Source organism: Phalacrocorax aristotelis, chromosome 16 (genome assembly GCF_949628215.1).
Source record: "Phalacrocorax aristotelis chromosome 16, bGulAri2.1, whole genome shotgun sequence".
In the NCBI taxonomy this organism is placed as follows: Eukaryota; Metazoa; Chordata; class Aves; order Suliformes; family Phalacrocoracidae; genus Phalacrocorax; species Phalacrocorax aristotelis.
Window position 1 is genome coordinate 13,188,652 of NC_134291.1, and position 15,591 is coordinate 13,204,242.

The 15,591-nt window shown below is 59.9% G+C and overlaps 1 protein-coding gene across 1 annotated transcript; it reads right to left on the reverse strand.

Moving 5' to 3' along the window:
• Nucleotides 1-7,859: 7,859 nt before the first annotated feature.
• GALR2 (galanin receptor 2) lies at nt 7,860-11,742 on the reverse strand. Its single transcript, XM_075111595.1, has 2 exons — nt 11,063-11,742; nt 7,860-9,660 (listed from the first exon to the last, which is right to left on the reverse strand). The coding sequence occupies exons 1-2, from the start codon at nt 11,464-11,466 to the stop codon at nt 8,883-8,885; spliced, it is 1,182 nt and encodes a 393-aa protein (XP_074967696.1). The 5' UTR covers nt 11,467-11,742; the 3' UTR covers nt 7,860-8,882.
• Nucleotides 11,743-15,591: the final 3,849 nt, after the last annotated feature.

The following is a 15,591-nucleotide window of genomic DNA, read 5'->3' on the forward strand; positions in this document are numbered from 1 at the left end:
CCTGCAGGCTGTCCTTGCCTCCTTCTGTGGATCTGGAGCAAAGGCTGCTGCGTGGCCTCTTAACGTTTGTGCATCTTGAGGCCTGGGTATAAATGTTAATGCTTTGATATGCAGCAGCCACGGTGAGTGTGTTTAAAAAAACAAAACCAAATCACCAGAACAAAAAAAAAACCCCACCAACACCACACCCCCACCCCCCACCCCACCCCCCAAAATCCCCAACCAAACAAAAACCGAAACAACCCACCACCCTATGGGTACAGCCCTTCCACTAAGGGCGGGAGGCCGTAAGCTCCAAATGGTGCTGCCCCGCTTCCCTGACAGGTTTTGGGGACCTTGGTTCTGTAGGATCCCAAAGGATTTTCACGTTGTTACTCTGAACTGTGATTTAGCTCGGCGGTGGGGCGAGGTGCGCGTTGAGTGGCGTGGTGGCGCCTGGCAGGCCTGCGGTCCAGCCGCGTGCGGGGGGCGGCTTCCCCCCAGGCACCGTGAGCTGCCCCAGGAGCGGCGCTGTCCCGCGGGAGGCGGCGGTGGGCAGGGTGGTGACGGGCTGGAGCCGGGACAGAGCAGTGAGAACCTGAGGGAGCTCCGTGGCACCTGGCTGCTTGCTGCTCCTCGCTGACCTGAGGCAGAGCACCTTCTTCCCATCCCTGTTTTTCTTTGCCTCCTGTCTCGTTAAAGCTGATGCATCTCTTTCCTGCAAGCAGCCAAGTCCGTTCCCTTCATTTAACCCACGGGCATCCCATGAGAAGCAAGTGCTGCTCTTCCATGTGCCTTGGAGTGATGCTGGCAGGGTTTGATATGGGAGCTGTGCTCTGCCACCTTCGCACCAAGGCCTTCCAGGGCTTCGGAGCACATATGTGGTTTCTGTGGTCTCTGGCCAGGCACCTCCTGTTCCCACCTCACCCGCTCCCGCTGCTCGCTCTATTGTGGGATCTTCTCCATCATTCGCCCGTGGTAACACTTGAAATAGGGGTTTCCATAGAGCTCGGATCGCTCACAATAGCTGCTATTTTGCAATTTGGAGCAAATCCATTGTCCACCTGAGTCCGTGCCCGCAGGGGTGAGTGTGCTTGTGTCCAATTAGCCCAGCCGCGGCAGAGCCTGTCCCGGGCACCGCAAACAGCGCGGGGAGGTGGAGAGGGCAAGGCAGACCTCAGAAAGGTGGAGAGCTGCGTTTTAACCCTTCTGTTGTACATCCACCGACCTGCCTTTTTCTTTTCCTAGCCCGAGGCTGCTCTGCGCGGGGTGTCGCAGCTACGCGGTGGCTGTTTCCCTGGGGCAGTCAGGGTTGTGCATCCTGGGAAGGGTCGGCCCCGGGCAGTTACGGTGCCGGTGGATAAGGGGGGCCAAGTGGCAAAGGGCAGAGAGGTGACGACCCATCTCGCCCAGTGTCCCACGGGAGTTGGGTGTCAGAGCCTGGATGAGAACGCAGGTCCTGCTGTGGCAGACCCGGCGCTCGCCTGGGCTGCTGCCTCTACAGACCGCTGTTTTTCAGGTAGCTCCTGGCCTTTCTGAACCCCTGACCACCTCTTCCTCCTCAGCCTGGACCTGAGCATGGTCTGAAACGCTACTACCTGCTCTCAGTGGTGTAGCAAATGCCTGAAAAACAGCAGATTTGACAGGCTCGACCAGCCCAGAGCTGGAGTGCTGCGTGGGTTCAAATCTCGATCGCACGTGCCTGGCGGTTTTCATGTGTCTGGCCACGTGGGCTCACAGTACTGACCCAAGGCAGGGACCTTCCCTCCTGCTCTCAGATCTCAAATGCTTGAGGAAACCTGAGACTTAAATGCTAGCTGTTTTTTCCTCTGCCAGCTCCAAGAGCCTCTGAAGGCTGGCAGGCGCCGGACAGTGTTTTTAAGCATAAGCAAAGCGCTGCTGGCTCGCATTATACATGGCGTCGAGCCTGCTGGATACGCGCGCTGACGTTCACCAGAAGGAGCTGGATTCCATCTTTCTGGATCTGTTTCTGCCACAGCAGCAGTCTGATCTGAATTTCTTTCTCCAGGAGAGTGTGGAATTCATTGTGCTCAGGCTGAGGCTGTAAAATGTTTTATTGCAGCCGACCCCAGGGTGAGGAGACTCACCTGGAACGGCTGCGGGCAGAGCTGGGGAAGGACGGGGGGAGCTTTGTCTGCAGCCTTTCTGGAGCATCTGAGCTGTAGTGTGGGGGCTGGTATCGTCCCTGTGCTGACGTATGAGACCCCTTAAGGTCTGGGACGGGACCACATCGCGTTCTCTGGAGAGTTTGGGAGCGCTTCTGCATGGCCTACGCTGGAAAAGGCATTTCTGGGCTTTGCTGCCAGCCTGTTCCCCAAGGAGACCTGTAGCAGTCTGGGGCCGGCGAGGAGCTGGTCCAGCTCGGCTCAGAGGCGGGGAGATGCAGGCGGAGACTGGGATGCAAAATGTCTCACTCTCTCCTGGTCTCTCCATGACCAGCAACAGAAGCTGGCTGGGTTGTTTTCTACCCTGAGGCTCCCCTGGCCACATCTGGAGGAAGAAAGAGGGCTGAGAGGCTGCTGGGGGCTGAGGACCCGCTCAGCTCTGGGAAGAGGTGGCTTCTGCTGCTCCCAGCTGTGTGGCTCTTACGTGGGAGTCCAAGACCCACGTTTTCCCTGACCTAAAGGGAAAGCGGAGCCACCCAGTCCCTGTTTCCTAAATCCAGCCTCCCGTTTGCCCTGGTTGTAACCCTTCCCGCACCGCCTGCCTCTGCCCTGCACCGGGAACGAGGTGGATGGGCTCCCGGCCCCGGCGAGCAGCTGCTGCGGCAGCCGGCCCTGCTTTGGGGGCAGGGGCACGCTTCGGCCAGAGCCACCCCTTCCTTGGGGCGGGAGCGGGGGGAACTGCTCGCCCCCTCGGGCCGACCTCAAGTGTCCGAGTCGCGTCTGATGCTGCGCAGCGCTGGGGAACGGCTCCAGCTCCGCGTGCTCCTTGGCTTTTTATGGTAAGGAATGTCTTTGCGATGTGTTAACTAAGCGCGATCATGGCAGCCAGCACCTTCCTGACGCTCTCACAGTCGAGCACTTCGCAGCCCCCGCTAAGAGCTGAGCGTTGAGCCATGAGCGATGCTCAGACTGCGGGAAGGGGCTGAGCCCCCTCTCCCTCCGTCTTTGCTTCCTCCAAGGCTCCTGGGGCGTTCAACGCCCTCCCCTCGCCTCCCGTTCTGCTCTGGCTGCCGGTGAATCCCCTGACACAGACAGGGCCAGGCTGGGGGACAGGTCTCCGATTCCCTGGGTTTTGGGGCTGGAGCCCCATTTCTCTGGGTTTTTTTTTTTTCCTTGCTGCAGTGGGCCAGGCTGGGGGGACGTGCCAGGGTCTGGGCGTGCTACCTGCTCTCGTGGCTTCCTTGGCACCGACCATTATTTTGGGGCAGGAAAAGGGGCTTGTCAAACCGCCCTGGGACAGACTCTGGGGTCCCTGCAGCCACCCAGGGCTGCTACTGGTGTGGTTTGCAGCTGGGAGCTGTGCACAGCAGAGACGAGGGTGGGAGGCTCAGAAGCCTCAGCCCCCACCTCCCTTGGCTGCCTCCTCACACTGGGGAGCAAGTTTGTCAGAGTAAGTGTTTGAAAACAAACCCACAAACCAAAGCAACTTCTTCAACCCTGGTGATAAATCCACATACTGGGAGGTTCGCGCTAACCTGAAGTTTCAGCGAAGTGCCCTTCGTGTCCCTGCCCACCGTTGGACTTGGTGGGCGCTGAGTTTGGCCTATTTATTTTCTGCTGCCTGTTGAATCTGCTTTTCTAAATTTTAACTGGAACACGGGGACTTCATTTAAGAGAGAACGTCCCAAGGGGACAGCCTGGGAGCCTGTCCCCACTCAGTCGGGAGCGCTGCGCAGTGGCTGGTCACGATGCTCTTGTCTCTTCCAGCTGGGCCTGAAACACTCCCTTGTTTGGGGGACAGTCGCTTCCTACCGTGGTTTTGTGTTGGCAGCAAAACCTTGTGCTTGCCCTTAAAGGGCTCGTCAGGGCATGGGCTGGGCAGGGGAGTGATGGCTTCATCCTCAGACGAGCAGGGGCAGCTGCACCTGAGGGGTGTTTTTAACTTCTCTCTGTTTCTGTAGCATCTTGTAAATGGTGCAATGATCCAGCCGCTGTCACCGGCTCCGCTCTTGCTGCCTGCAAACAAGCAGATGTCCATCGATGGGCGAGGAGGGCAGCTTGGATGTGCTGCGCCAGAGGCCTGCGGAAGCCTGGACCTCACTGTCCAACATCAGTAGAGCCTCGCTGCTCCTGCGTGAGGGTGAGAGCAGCCGCAGCGTGTGACGGAGGGGATTCGGGGGTGCTGGAGGCAGGGGTGTGCAGAGCCTGCCTCCAGCCCGCCGTCACCCTCTGGGGTCCTGCTGCTCAACAGTGACCGTGCCCACGGCCTGGGGGGAGGCGACGCAGCGATGCTTTGGGCTGGGAGCTGACTTTGGGGTGTCCTGGGTTGTACCTTCAAAGCAGTCGCAGGGGTGGTTGGGCAGCTCCGGAGCAGTTACATGGCAAAGCGGGGCTCGACCGCGGGCTTGGGAGGCTGTTGGAAAGGCTGGGGGCAGCCGTGCGCAGACCAGAGCTGCACGTCCAAACCCCTTCCTCTGCGCATCGGTTTTCTACTGTCCCCTTGAGCCGTGCCCGATCGGTGCCCGGACCCTGCTGAGCCCTGGCACGACCTCAGTCCCCAGGGACGTGCTGAGCGTCTCCAGGGCAGAGCTCCCCCTCGTGAGGTTCGTGCCCGCCTGGCCCTCGCCAGCTCAGGGGAGCTGGGCAGCAACGAGTCGCTGAAGCTGACTTTTTTTTGAGGGGGTCGGGGGGGAAAGGGGGTGGTTGTGTTAAATGCAAGTAGTGGATGTGCAGGAATTCTCTGCACAACGACTATTCCTGTGATGCCTAAAAAATATTGCTGGTCATTTGCTGGGCTGTTTTGCGCGTCCACACGTGTGTGCACATGCACTTGCGCTGATTCTGTGTGTTTGGCTGCAGTATCGGGGTGCTGCTTTCACATCTCTCCAGCTGAGGACAGTTCCCGAGTCTCTCCTTCGGGGAACCAGCTCTGCCAAGCTTTGGCAAAGGCTTTACTTCATTATTGCTTTGCTTCCCTCTCATTTTGCCCTCTCACCTTTCCCTTGCTGGGGAAGATACCGGCAGATCGTGGGGTCCAGCGGGAGACAGGCAGCTGGCGTGCTTGGGAGGATGCCCAGGGCTGGGTGTCCCCTGGGGTGGTGCGGGAGGCGGCTCCTGTGTAATTTAGGACAGGAGGCACCGTGGGCAGGCTGCTGCATAGGGTTAGTTTGTTCTTGCACAGTTATCTGTCCTTTGCACCTTCTTCCAGCGCCCAGGCTGCTGTCGGATGCGGGTGACAGGCTATGGGATGCTCCATCTCGTACCTGCAGCAGTTGGCAGCTTGTTTGCAAAACCTATCCCTTTTCCCATCGATTTTCTTACACTAAAATTATTATTTATTCCTAATCCCATTTCTGTCGGGGCTGGCCGTGTCGGGGCTGCCCACTTGCAGTGGGGTAAGAGCACCTGCATACCAGGGCTCTGCTTACAGCGCTGGTGCAATGGAAATGTTGGGGCTCCCCAACAAGCCCCAAAGCTGCAAACTGAGCAGCCGCCTGCGGCAAAGCCGAGCTGAGGCAGGGCAGCGAGCAGCCGTGTTGTTGCAACGCGTGTGGTTTTGATGAGCTGTTTTGAAGAGGTGACCCCATCCCCTTTCCTTCTCTGGCTGGTAGTCATGGTTCCAAGCTGCTAATGCTATTTTGAGCCCCCTTTCCCTTGCCACACCAAACTATCCAGGAAACAAACTGAGTTTACAAAATCCACGGTAATTTTTCCCTTTTCTCCTGCTGGATGTCGTGAGCCTGCTTTTGCCAGGGTGGGACGCCGGGATTCAACGCCTGGGGAGCCTGAGTGCTGTCACTGGGGTCAGAGCCACCCATCAGAGTGGCCCCCAGCTTTTCCCGTGGCCGGCTCAGGGGCGGCACCTGGAACCTCTCTGGGGCTGGGTGAGGAGTTTGGGGCACAGCCTGCCCCCCTCTGCCTGGCCCTGCTCCTTGCGGATCCCCCGGAGCCAGGCGCTGTGGGCTGGGTCACACTGAGCATCAGGAGCAGCAGCAGCCCCGGTACATCCCTCGGGGGTTGCTCCTCCTCTCGGGTCGTTCCCCCCCGACACCCCAGCTCTCACCCCACGGTGAGACACGATACCAGGGTACCCGCCCGGTTCCTTCCCCCCTGCAGGGCTCAGTGCAAAGGCTCGCTCTGTCTGGGTGGGCTTCGAGCCCCTCATGGGGGCACGGTGCATGGACTGAGGTTTGCTGGCTGGCTGGTACATCTGTGAGCGGTTATTTTTATTTTCTTATGAACGCTGTAAAAAGATGAACTCAGGAGCAACTCCTGTCCTTTCTGGGAACAGAAGGGGATGGGCTGGGGGGGCGGGTCTCCGATTCCCAGGGTTTTGGGGCTGGGTTTTGTCCCCCTTCACACACTCCCGTGTGAAGGGGACCATCCTGGGCTTGAGCGAGCACTGACTCCGTGGGGTTCCTGTGGTGCAGCCCCAGCACTGGCACCGAGATGCCCTGCGGCATCTCACGTTGGGATATGTGAGTGCAGCTGGGTGTGATGGGAAAAAGGGGTCTGGGGGGGTGGGAAGGCGGGGAGCGGGGACAGTGCCTCCTCTGTGATGGCACGAAGGGGCAGGGGACATTGCGCTCCCAGCCGTGCCAGCGCAGGGAGCCCTGACCTTGGGCAGTGCGGGGGTGGTCGACAACACCTCCATCCCCAGGACTAGGTGATAACTGTCCAGGAGAGGGGGCTGAGGCCCTCGGTGTGGGGGGGAACAGCCATTGGAACCAGACCCCGCAGCTCTCCGAGCAGAGGTGGATGAGGGCAGGAGGAAGATAAGGCTTTTAGCCATGTTTCTGTGGCTGATTCCCTCTTTTCCCTGGCTGGGAAGGGTTGAGCAGGGGAGATAAATGCAGATGTAAGGAATGGAGCTGTTTATACGCTTGTTCTCTGTGACTTATGCCGTGAGCAGGCCTAGTCTAAATATAATGGTTATTGATATGAGGCAGAGGCTGATTTACAGCCCTCTGCATGGGGACAGGAAGATCTTGTTATAATAACACTCAGCAGGGGAAAACAAATGTTAGACAGCCAAAAGCTCCCCGGGAAGAAAGGCCAAGCGCTGGGGATGGGTGGAGAGCGATGTGGCACAGAGGAGGGCTGCGTTGGGACCCGGATCCCGGAGCAGACCCCCGGGGAGAACGTGGCGGGTCCCGGAGTGAAATAGCCTCCTGCATCACACCCCCATCCTGCCATGGGGATGTCACAAGGCGGGGAATCTGTGCAGACAGGTTTACACCCTCCATAATGGCAATTTATAGATACGTGATCTTCATGGGTGCCTGGTGCCATTGGGGCACAGCCCTGGGCATCACAGGGATGCTCGGCACAGCCCATCCCAGGTCCCGTGTGCTTTCACCACCTCTTCCAGCTGCGCTCTGCCACCGGGATTTCAAAACAGTTAACTGATCCTATTCCAGCGACGCTCTTCTGGTAAGAAAATGATGGGTCTCCAGATAAAGCCCTCGGCTGCTGGGGGTCGCAGGGCTCAGCTGCTCGTGGAGCCTTGGCAGTGGTAAGAGTGGGGGGTGTGTGAGTCACGTCAGCCCCCGTTCGGGCATGTTCAGGGGAGCACAGGGCTGTTCCTGGTGCTCCCCTGGCCCACCTCGATAGATGTGCTCCGGAATAACCCACATCCTCCACCCCCCGCACTGCCCAAGGCTTCCCCCAGGCCAGCGGGTCCCACCACGCTCCAGCACCTGCCTCTCCTCTGCTGTGGACCGTGGGGTGTCTCAAGGGAGCAGGACGCAGGGTGCAGGATGGAGGGCTTTATTGTGGCTTCCCCAGCTGGCTGAGGTCCCCCAGCCCTCGCACAGCCCCAGCTGTCCAGCCCCACGCCATGCATGCAGCAAAGCAGTGCCAGAGCTCTGCTTTGCTCTTCTCTGCAAGCACCGTGCCCGGGCTGAGATGCTGAGCCATGCCCAAGCTGTCTGAAAGCATTAAGATCCTCCCCCAGCCCTGACCTGCAGCGTAACCTCTCCCACGGGGCCATGGCTGTGCTCCCCCGGCAAACAGCCCCCCTCCCCGCCGGTCCTTGGTGACCTCCGGGTGCTCTGCAGAGCCTCGCACGTACCGAAACGGCAGGGGAGAGCCACGGTCGGCAGTGCGGGGCGGTGCCCTGCGCCCTCGACAGTCCCATACTCGGGCTACGGTGCTCGTCTCAGCTTCCAGCTGAGCTCCATCTCGGGGATCCTTCCCCTGAGCCACAAGCCGCAGGGAGATGTTAAAGCCCAGCCAGCACCGGCTGTGCCAGGAAGATTTGTCTCTTGATTTCTATGCTTCTCTCCTGGATTTTCCTACCTGAGCCAGGTTTGTGCCCAGATAACCGCGGCCAGCACTGCCCTGGACACAGCTCCCGAACTGGGACACAAACAAACCAAGACTTCCCAGATGTCCCTAAAAGGTCACTCCGCTAGCTCCAGGCAGACACCGTGTTGGTTGGAGGGACCAGAGCTTTCAGCGGGCTCCAGGTGTGGATGCAGCAGGGTAAAAGCCCCTCCGTGACGGAGGAGCAGCTACTTCCACGTGGGAGTTGATTTGGGGGTTTGATCTCTCTGCTCTCAGCAAGTGCTTGGTGGAAGCAAATCCTGCCCTAGGATCCTCGGTTGTCCCTTGGCTGAGTCCATAGTCAGCAGCAGTGCTTTAACAGTTTGGATATCTGGGTATATTTGAATGAAAAAGAGCATGTTTTGGTGCATTTTAACCCAAAATGTAGCCCATCCCCAGGCCTGCGATGCTGTGGGGGACCGCAAAGCCGTGGAGTGGGAAGGAGCTCTGCTAGGTGACACTGAAGGTGGCGGAGCCATCCGCTTTCTGCTGCTGCCCCAGCGGCTCTGCCTCCCCCCAGGGCTGGGCTGGGGCCTTGCAGCGCAGCGAGGAGCGGCCGGGCAGGGCTTTGCTGATGTGGGTCACCTCGCTGAGCTCTGCCTCCAGCATGCTGACGGTGTTCGTCACCTGGGCCACGTGCACCTTGTTGGCTGCCTTCTTGTGCAAGAGGCAGATGAAGGTTTTCTTGAAGCCCTTGCGGAAGTGTTTGGAGACCAGGGCGTAGACGATGGGGTTCACGCAGGAGTTGGCGTAGGAGATGAGATGTGAGAGGATGCGGAGCACGTACGTGGCGTGATTGAGGGGGAAGTACCCGAACCAGACGCAGAGGATGAGGAGGTGATGGGGCAGCCAACAGAGACAAAACAAGATGCCTACGATGATGATCATCCTGGTGACCTTCCGCTTGGCCTTCTTGGCCTCCGACATGTCTTGGAGAGGGTCCACAGACCTCCACAGGTAGCGAACAGTCTGCACGTAAGCGAGGCTCAGGATCAGCACTGGGATGATGTAGCTGAAGATGAAGGTGCAGATGTCCATGACCTTGCGCTGGGACATCTCCCAGATGGGGTGGCAGACGGTCAGGTTGGCCAACTGGAACTCCTGGTAGTAGCTAAGGTAAGGGCCCGAGAAGATGAAGGAAAGCCCCCAGATGAGGCAGATGGCTGTGAGGGCGTTCCTGGGCGTCCTCAGCTCCCTCGAGTGCAGGGGGTATCGTATGGCCAAGTACCTGCACGGGAAAGGGAGAGGGACATGACTGCAGCCCTGGGGAGGGCACGGAGAGCTGCTCCAGGAGCAGATTGGAGAAGGGGTGAAAGTGGTGATGGATTTGAGCTTTCCATGGCAGTTAGTCCCACAGCTGATCCCCTGGCACTTCTAAGAGTCCCAGTGGGGTGAAGGAGGATCCTCTGCCCTGGCACTGTCCCGTCACCCTCTCTGTTCCCAGCAGGGCTTGTGGGGAAGACGGGTTTGGTCCCCTTCTGTCCCTCTCCCTAATCCAGCAGCTCCTCACTTGATGATCAGTCTGTGTCCGGCACAAGCAACAGCAGCACTGAGGATACAAAGTCAGGAGCAAGTCCCCAGGATCCCCAGACACAGTGTTCCTCACGCTGGCACATGTGAAAGCTCGTCACCCATTTTCAGTTCTGCAGTTAGCTGGTTCCTTAATTACGCCCAGATCTAGGGGCTCATGCAAGCCCCTGCTTGCTCAACAGCCCCCTTCCTCCCAGCCCTGTGGGATGCAGGATGAGAGGCAGACCCTGGGTCTGGTTTAGCTCCCGGGGGGTTGTGGGGGGGGCTGTCCCGGCAGAAGCACGGTGCCATGCCGGGATGGCAGGAGGCATCCAGTCCTGCTTTGGGGCTGCTGCAGCTCTTCCCAGGGGACTTGCCACATCCCACCATCTCATGGGTTTTGAGCACCAAGCACAGCAGCACTGGGAGCTCCCTGCCTCTTGCTTGCTGGGGGTTAGTACCTCACCAGCCCTTGCAGAGGCAGGGGCTGAGCTAGCACCAGGTAAAGCACAGGCAGGAGCAACAGGCTGCCTTTTGCAGAGCTTCCTGGCTAAAACTCATCCTGGACCAGGCTGGGACAGTCACTGGGACAAGGGGCATCACTGGGGCAGAAATGGGCTTTTTGTTAATGAAAGGGGAGGGTGGGAAAAGCAGCGTCCCAGCTCAACCATCCTGTATTGCCTTCTCAAGAGTTGCCTGCTTTGCCGTGGGCTGTTGCGAGAGCCGGGGCGCTCTCCCCACGTCCTGGGAAGAGCCGGGGCTGCACAGGGACTGAGCTTTGTTTCCCTCTGGTTTTTCTATCCCGTCTTCAGCTGCCAGAGCCTGTGGAAAAACCCTAATTCTATAGCTTTGGGCTCTGAAAGCCTCCTCCAGTTGGGCACTGGGAGCAGGGGTCCCAAACCAACCCTCTCTGCTGGACCCCATCCTTGGTGCTCTCGTTTCCTTGCACACAGAAACTGGGAAATGCTCCTGGGAGCCCCGGAAGGTCGCAGCAATCGGGGCTTGGCCCCAGGGGCCTCTGTACCCTCTCCTGCCTGGGGGGCATCCAGCAAAGGGGGGGATCCAGAGAAGGGGGAGCCTCAGGGTACAGGGAATCACCCCCCACCCATCCCTTTTCTTACCTGTCGAGGGAGACGGTGGCCAGGGTGAAGCTGCTGGCGTACATGGTGAGGTAGATGAAGAAGTGGACAGCCCTGCACATGAAGGGCCCGAACACCCAGCCCTCCAGGGTGTAGATGGTGGCTTGGAAGGGGACGCAGAAGAGGATGAAGCAGAGGTCGGCCACCCCCAGGTTGAGGATGAAGAGGTTGGTGGTGTTCTTCACCTGCCTGTTGCGCAGCAGCACCGCCAGGACCAGGCAGTTGCCCACCGTGCCCACGAGGAAGATGGCGAGGTACACCAGCGGGATGATCACCAGCTCGGGCTGCCAGCCCGCCTCGGAGCCCGCTGCCGAGCCGTTCATGGCCAGGAGCGCACGGCTGTGCCCGGAGCGTGCAGCGGGGATGGACGATGGGCGAGCGTGCATGGAGAATGCGCTGGGGAGGCGCGTGGAGGGGGCTTGGGGAGCGCGGCGGGGGGTACACCAGGGCTTGCACGGGAAAAGGGGTGCACGGAGAGGTCGGCAGGGAGCGTACCAGGCATGCACGGGACAGGGGCTGCACTGAGAGCACGCTGGGGGTGCTCAGAGAGCATACCAGGGAGTGCAGCAGGGATGCAAAGGAAAAGGGGGTGCATGGAGAGTGCAGGGGGGAGCGTACTGGGGATGCACGGGAACTACGTGGGAGATACACGGCAAAGGGGGTGCACGGAGGGGGTGCAGGGGGACCCGCGGGGAGCCGGCCAGGGTTACAGGGGATGTGTGTGAGTGTGGATGCACAGGTAGCCCCAGGGGTGCGGATGGGGATGTGCGGGGAGCCCCGGGGGTGCAGACGGGGATGTGTGGGAGCCCCGGGTGTGCAGGGAGGGGATGCGCGGGAGCCCCAGCGTGCGGAGGGGAGCCCCGGGTGTGCGGGGGGGGATAAGCGGGAGGGTGTCCCGGGGGTGCAGATGGGGATGCGTGGGGAGCCCCGGGGGTGCAGATGGGGATGCGCGGGGAGCCCCGGGTGTGCGGGGGGGGATAAGCGGGAGGGTGTCCCGGGGGTGCAGATGGGGATGCGCGGGGAGCCCCGGGGGTGCAGATGGGGATGCGCGGGGAGCCCCGGGGGTGCAGATGGGCATGTGTGGGAGCCCCGGGTGTGCAGGGAGGGGATGCGCGGGAGCCCCGGGGGTGCGGGGGGGTGTCCCGGGGGTGCCCCTCACCTCCTCCGGGTCGGCCGGCTGCCCGCGGCTCGGCGCTCTCCCTCCCGCCGGCGGAGCGGGGGGGTGTGTGTCTCCGGGGCGGCGGCTCCCGACCGAGCCCGCTCCGCCGCGACCCCGGGGAGGGGGGCCCGGCTCGCCCCCGCTTCCCGCCGGGGTGAGCACTGGCCCTCCGAGGACCCCCCCCGGCGGGGGTGGGCGGAGGGGCTGGGGCCGGTGGGGGTGGGGGTGAATAAATCCGGTGGGGTAAAATGTCCTTCGGTGCCGCCCCGAAGGGGCTGGTAGCCGGGCTGGGCACCCCAAAGGGAGCTGGGCACCCCAAAGAGAGCTGCACAGCCAAACTGGGGTGTCCGGGGGGGGTGTTCCTTATTCCTCGCCCCTGCAGGGGTCACTGGGAGAGGGCTTGTCTCACCCTAGGGGCTGCGGGGTTGGTTTTTTAGGAATCAGGTCCTCTCGGACTGTGAAAGTGTCCAAATTGTCCAGCACACGGCTAAACCCTTGCACCAGAACACCCCAGAGGTGAGCTCAGGTTTGCAGAGAATCGGTATTTTTCCCCAGGGCGAGGGATCGGGGTAATGATTCACTGCAGCAAGAACAAATCTTTTGCTCGTCTGTTTTCTTTTCCTTCCTGCAAAATTGCCTGATTTGTTCCTTCAGAGCCTTCACAGATGGGAGTCTCAGGACAGGTGGGTGCAATCAGCTCTCCGAGGATGATGCTTCTGGCCCCCAGGCTGCCTCGATTTGTTCCCATGGAGAGATAAATATTTAATATACCAATTACTTCCATAACTAACTCATTCCGCAGCTTCCGCAGCTTCTCAGTTGTCTTAGTGGACGTTCAGATCTAGCCTGCTAGCAGCGCTGGGAGGTCGGGGGACAGTCACAGCCCTGTGACATTGCTGCCACGCCATAGGGAGCCCTTTTCACCCTTGGCAGCCCACGAGCAGCCCCACCAAACCTGCTCCTGTTCGGCTACGTAGATGAGGCTCGTGGGGAAGCAAATACACCACTTTGGTGTGGGGATGCTCTGCTCCTGATGTTGCCTTGCAGGGGAAAGCCAGCCATCCGGCAGGGCACAAGTTGGTGCTGAGACACAGCAGCGTGGCTCTGCCTTCCTCTCCTGACCCCAGGCTGGCCACACGCCCTCGGGGAGTCGCTTCTGCCCCTGGCAAGGGCTGCGCCGCATCCTCAGCCGCCGCCGTGGAGGTTGCAAGGCTCCTGGGGAAAGCCCATCCCCAGGGAGGTCTCACCCTTCAGCAGCTGCCTCAGCTCCCTGTGCCCTCAAACACCCACAGCAGGGCACTGGCATTTGGGTTTATTGGCACTGGTGGCATCTTTGAGCTCCCTTGAGCTGTGGTCAGCTCGCAGAGAGGCCAGGTCTACCTTCACACTGCAGAGTGATACTATTAAAAAAGATGAGGGAAAGCACCCAGTTTCTTCCCAAACGGCAACGCAACTCGTAACCTGTAGCCTTGTACGCAAAGATCAGTAGCAGTATCCCCCATCCAGAAACCGCAAAACAAATTCCTGGCCTGAGACGTAGGTGGGTTATTTGGGTGGGGGTGCGGCAGGCTGGGGATCTGGCCTCCAAGGGTGGCTGAAAGGAAAAGGTGCCATGTAAGGCTACCAACCCTCCCAGGATGCAGGGGCTGGTGGCGCAGGGGCAGTCTGTGCATGGCATGAGACTCTGGAGCTGATAACCCTCAGTGGATGTATTCTCTGCAGCTCTCCCCGCGATGCCAAAGGCAGCTCAGACCCACTGCCTCGCTGCAAGGCTCTCAACCAAGGCTCTGGTTGGTGCTGTGCCACAGCTTTGTGTTGTCCTCCTCTCCCTCTGCCCTGGGGCAAGAGCAGAGCCAGCTCTGCCACAGCAATCCACTCACCGAGCCTTTTAACCTCCCACCTCCAGACTCCAAAGGAGCAGCAAAGCTTCGTGCCACCATATGAGGAAGGACCTAATGCAGGTCAGTCTGAACCGCCACGGCCGTGAGAGAGGAGCTGTTGTTTGTAAAAGAGGCTTCAGCTGACATGTCTCTGCCTGGTTCAAGCATCATCCTGATACACAGTTTTGTTTAGATAGGGAATGGATCCCTGGGAAATGCGGTGGAAACCCAGAGCAGACAGAAACGGCTTAAAAGGTTTGCAGTGGAAAGCTGCAGCTTGAGGACTTGGGTTTTCTTTTTCCCCTTTGAGCTTTCATGTCCACAAAAGGAAAGGAGAGCTTTGAGATCAGAAATGAGAGGTCATACCTGAGCCCTCTGAAGGGGAGAGGAGCAGAGAGTGCTGCTTGCTGTAGCACAGCAGCAGCAAACTGCAGCCAGCCTCGCTGGCCCCAAGGGCAGGCAGAGCCCCAGGCTGGCACAGGCACGCCTTGGGGGGTGAACCCAGTGGGAGCAGCTATCGGAGCAGCTAGTAATGCTCAGTGTTATAATGGCTATGTTTGCATAAGTATTTAGGACAGTAAGTATTCAGAAAACAGCTTGCTGTTTGTCCCTAGGTGGAATCTCTAAGCTTGGTTCAGATACTTACACCTCTTGTGCAAGAGGACCAGGTCTTAACTGCTTCCCTTGGGTTTATAGCTTTAAATAGCTGCAGGGAAGGGCTCCTGGGTTTGGGCCTTGTTCGGGGCTTTTAAATAACAGCAAAGAGTCTCTTCCTTTACCAGGTGCACAGTCAGATGGGGTGAAGGCGTTCCCTGCCACCACGGAAGTGCTGTGGCCGGAGGGGGGACATTTTGCCTAGTGCTTGGCCTGGGGGAGTTTAAACCCACCCTTCTCAAGGGCTGCCCAGACCAGCACAGCTCCAAGGTCTCCTGGCGGGGAGAGGCTCCCCTGGGACTGCCGCAGCAGCACTGGCGGCCCTGCACCGGCCAGGTACAGCATCGCCCCGCGGGGACTGGTCCCGCAGTGCTCGTGTGTCCCTGCTCCCAGAAACAGGCCCCCGGGGGGGAGCGTGAGGACCGTCCCCAGCCCTGTCCTGGGATGCTCTGGTTGATGAAGGTGCCGCCATTTGCTCGCATCAGCCAGCTCACGGAGGTGAAAACCTCAGCGCCAGCCCTGCGGAGCAGCTTTTCATTAGGGTCTCCAAACCTACACCCCAAAATCACACGTGCTTTATTAGGAAAAACACAGTTCCATGGATTTCAGCTGCCTGACTGGTGCTGAGCAGGGCCGAGCCAGCCCTTTAGCCAGGCATTGAGCAGGGACTGGGGGAGGCCTGGGGTGTGTGTGTCAGACCTGGGTGGGTGAGGGGGATGGGGCTGGTCCTGGGGCTGGGGGGGTTGACCCTGGGGCATCAGTGCTGGGGGACCGACACTGGGGGCTGATTTGGGGGTTGGGGGATCATGCCTGGGGTA

Bases quoted from the DNA above. Each gene is read 5' to 3' on its own strand.
- GALR2 (XM_075111595.1), bottom strand. From the start codon at position 11,466: ATGCACGCTCGCCCATCGTCCATCCCCGCTGCACGCTCCGGGCACAGC. The intron at 9,661-11,062 runs GTAAGAAAAGGG...TTTCCCGTGCAG, and splicing joins GCCACCGTCTCCCTCGACAG to GTACTTGGCCATACGATACC.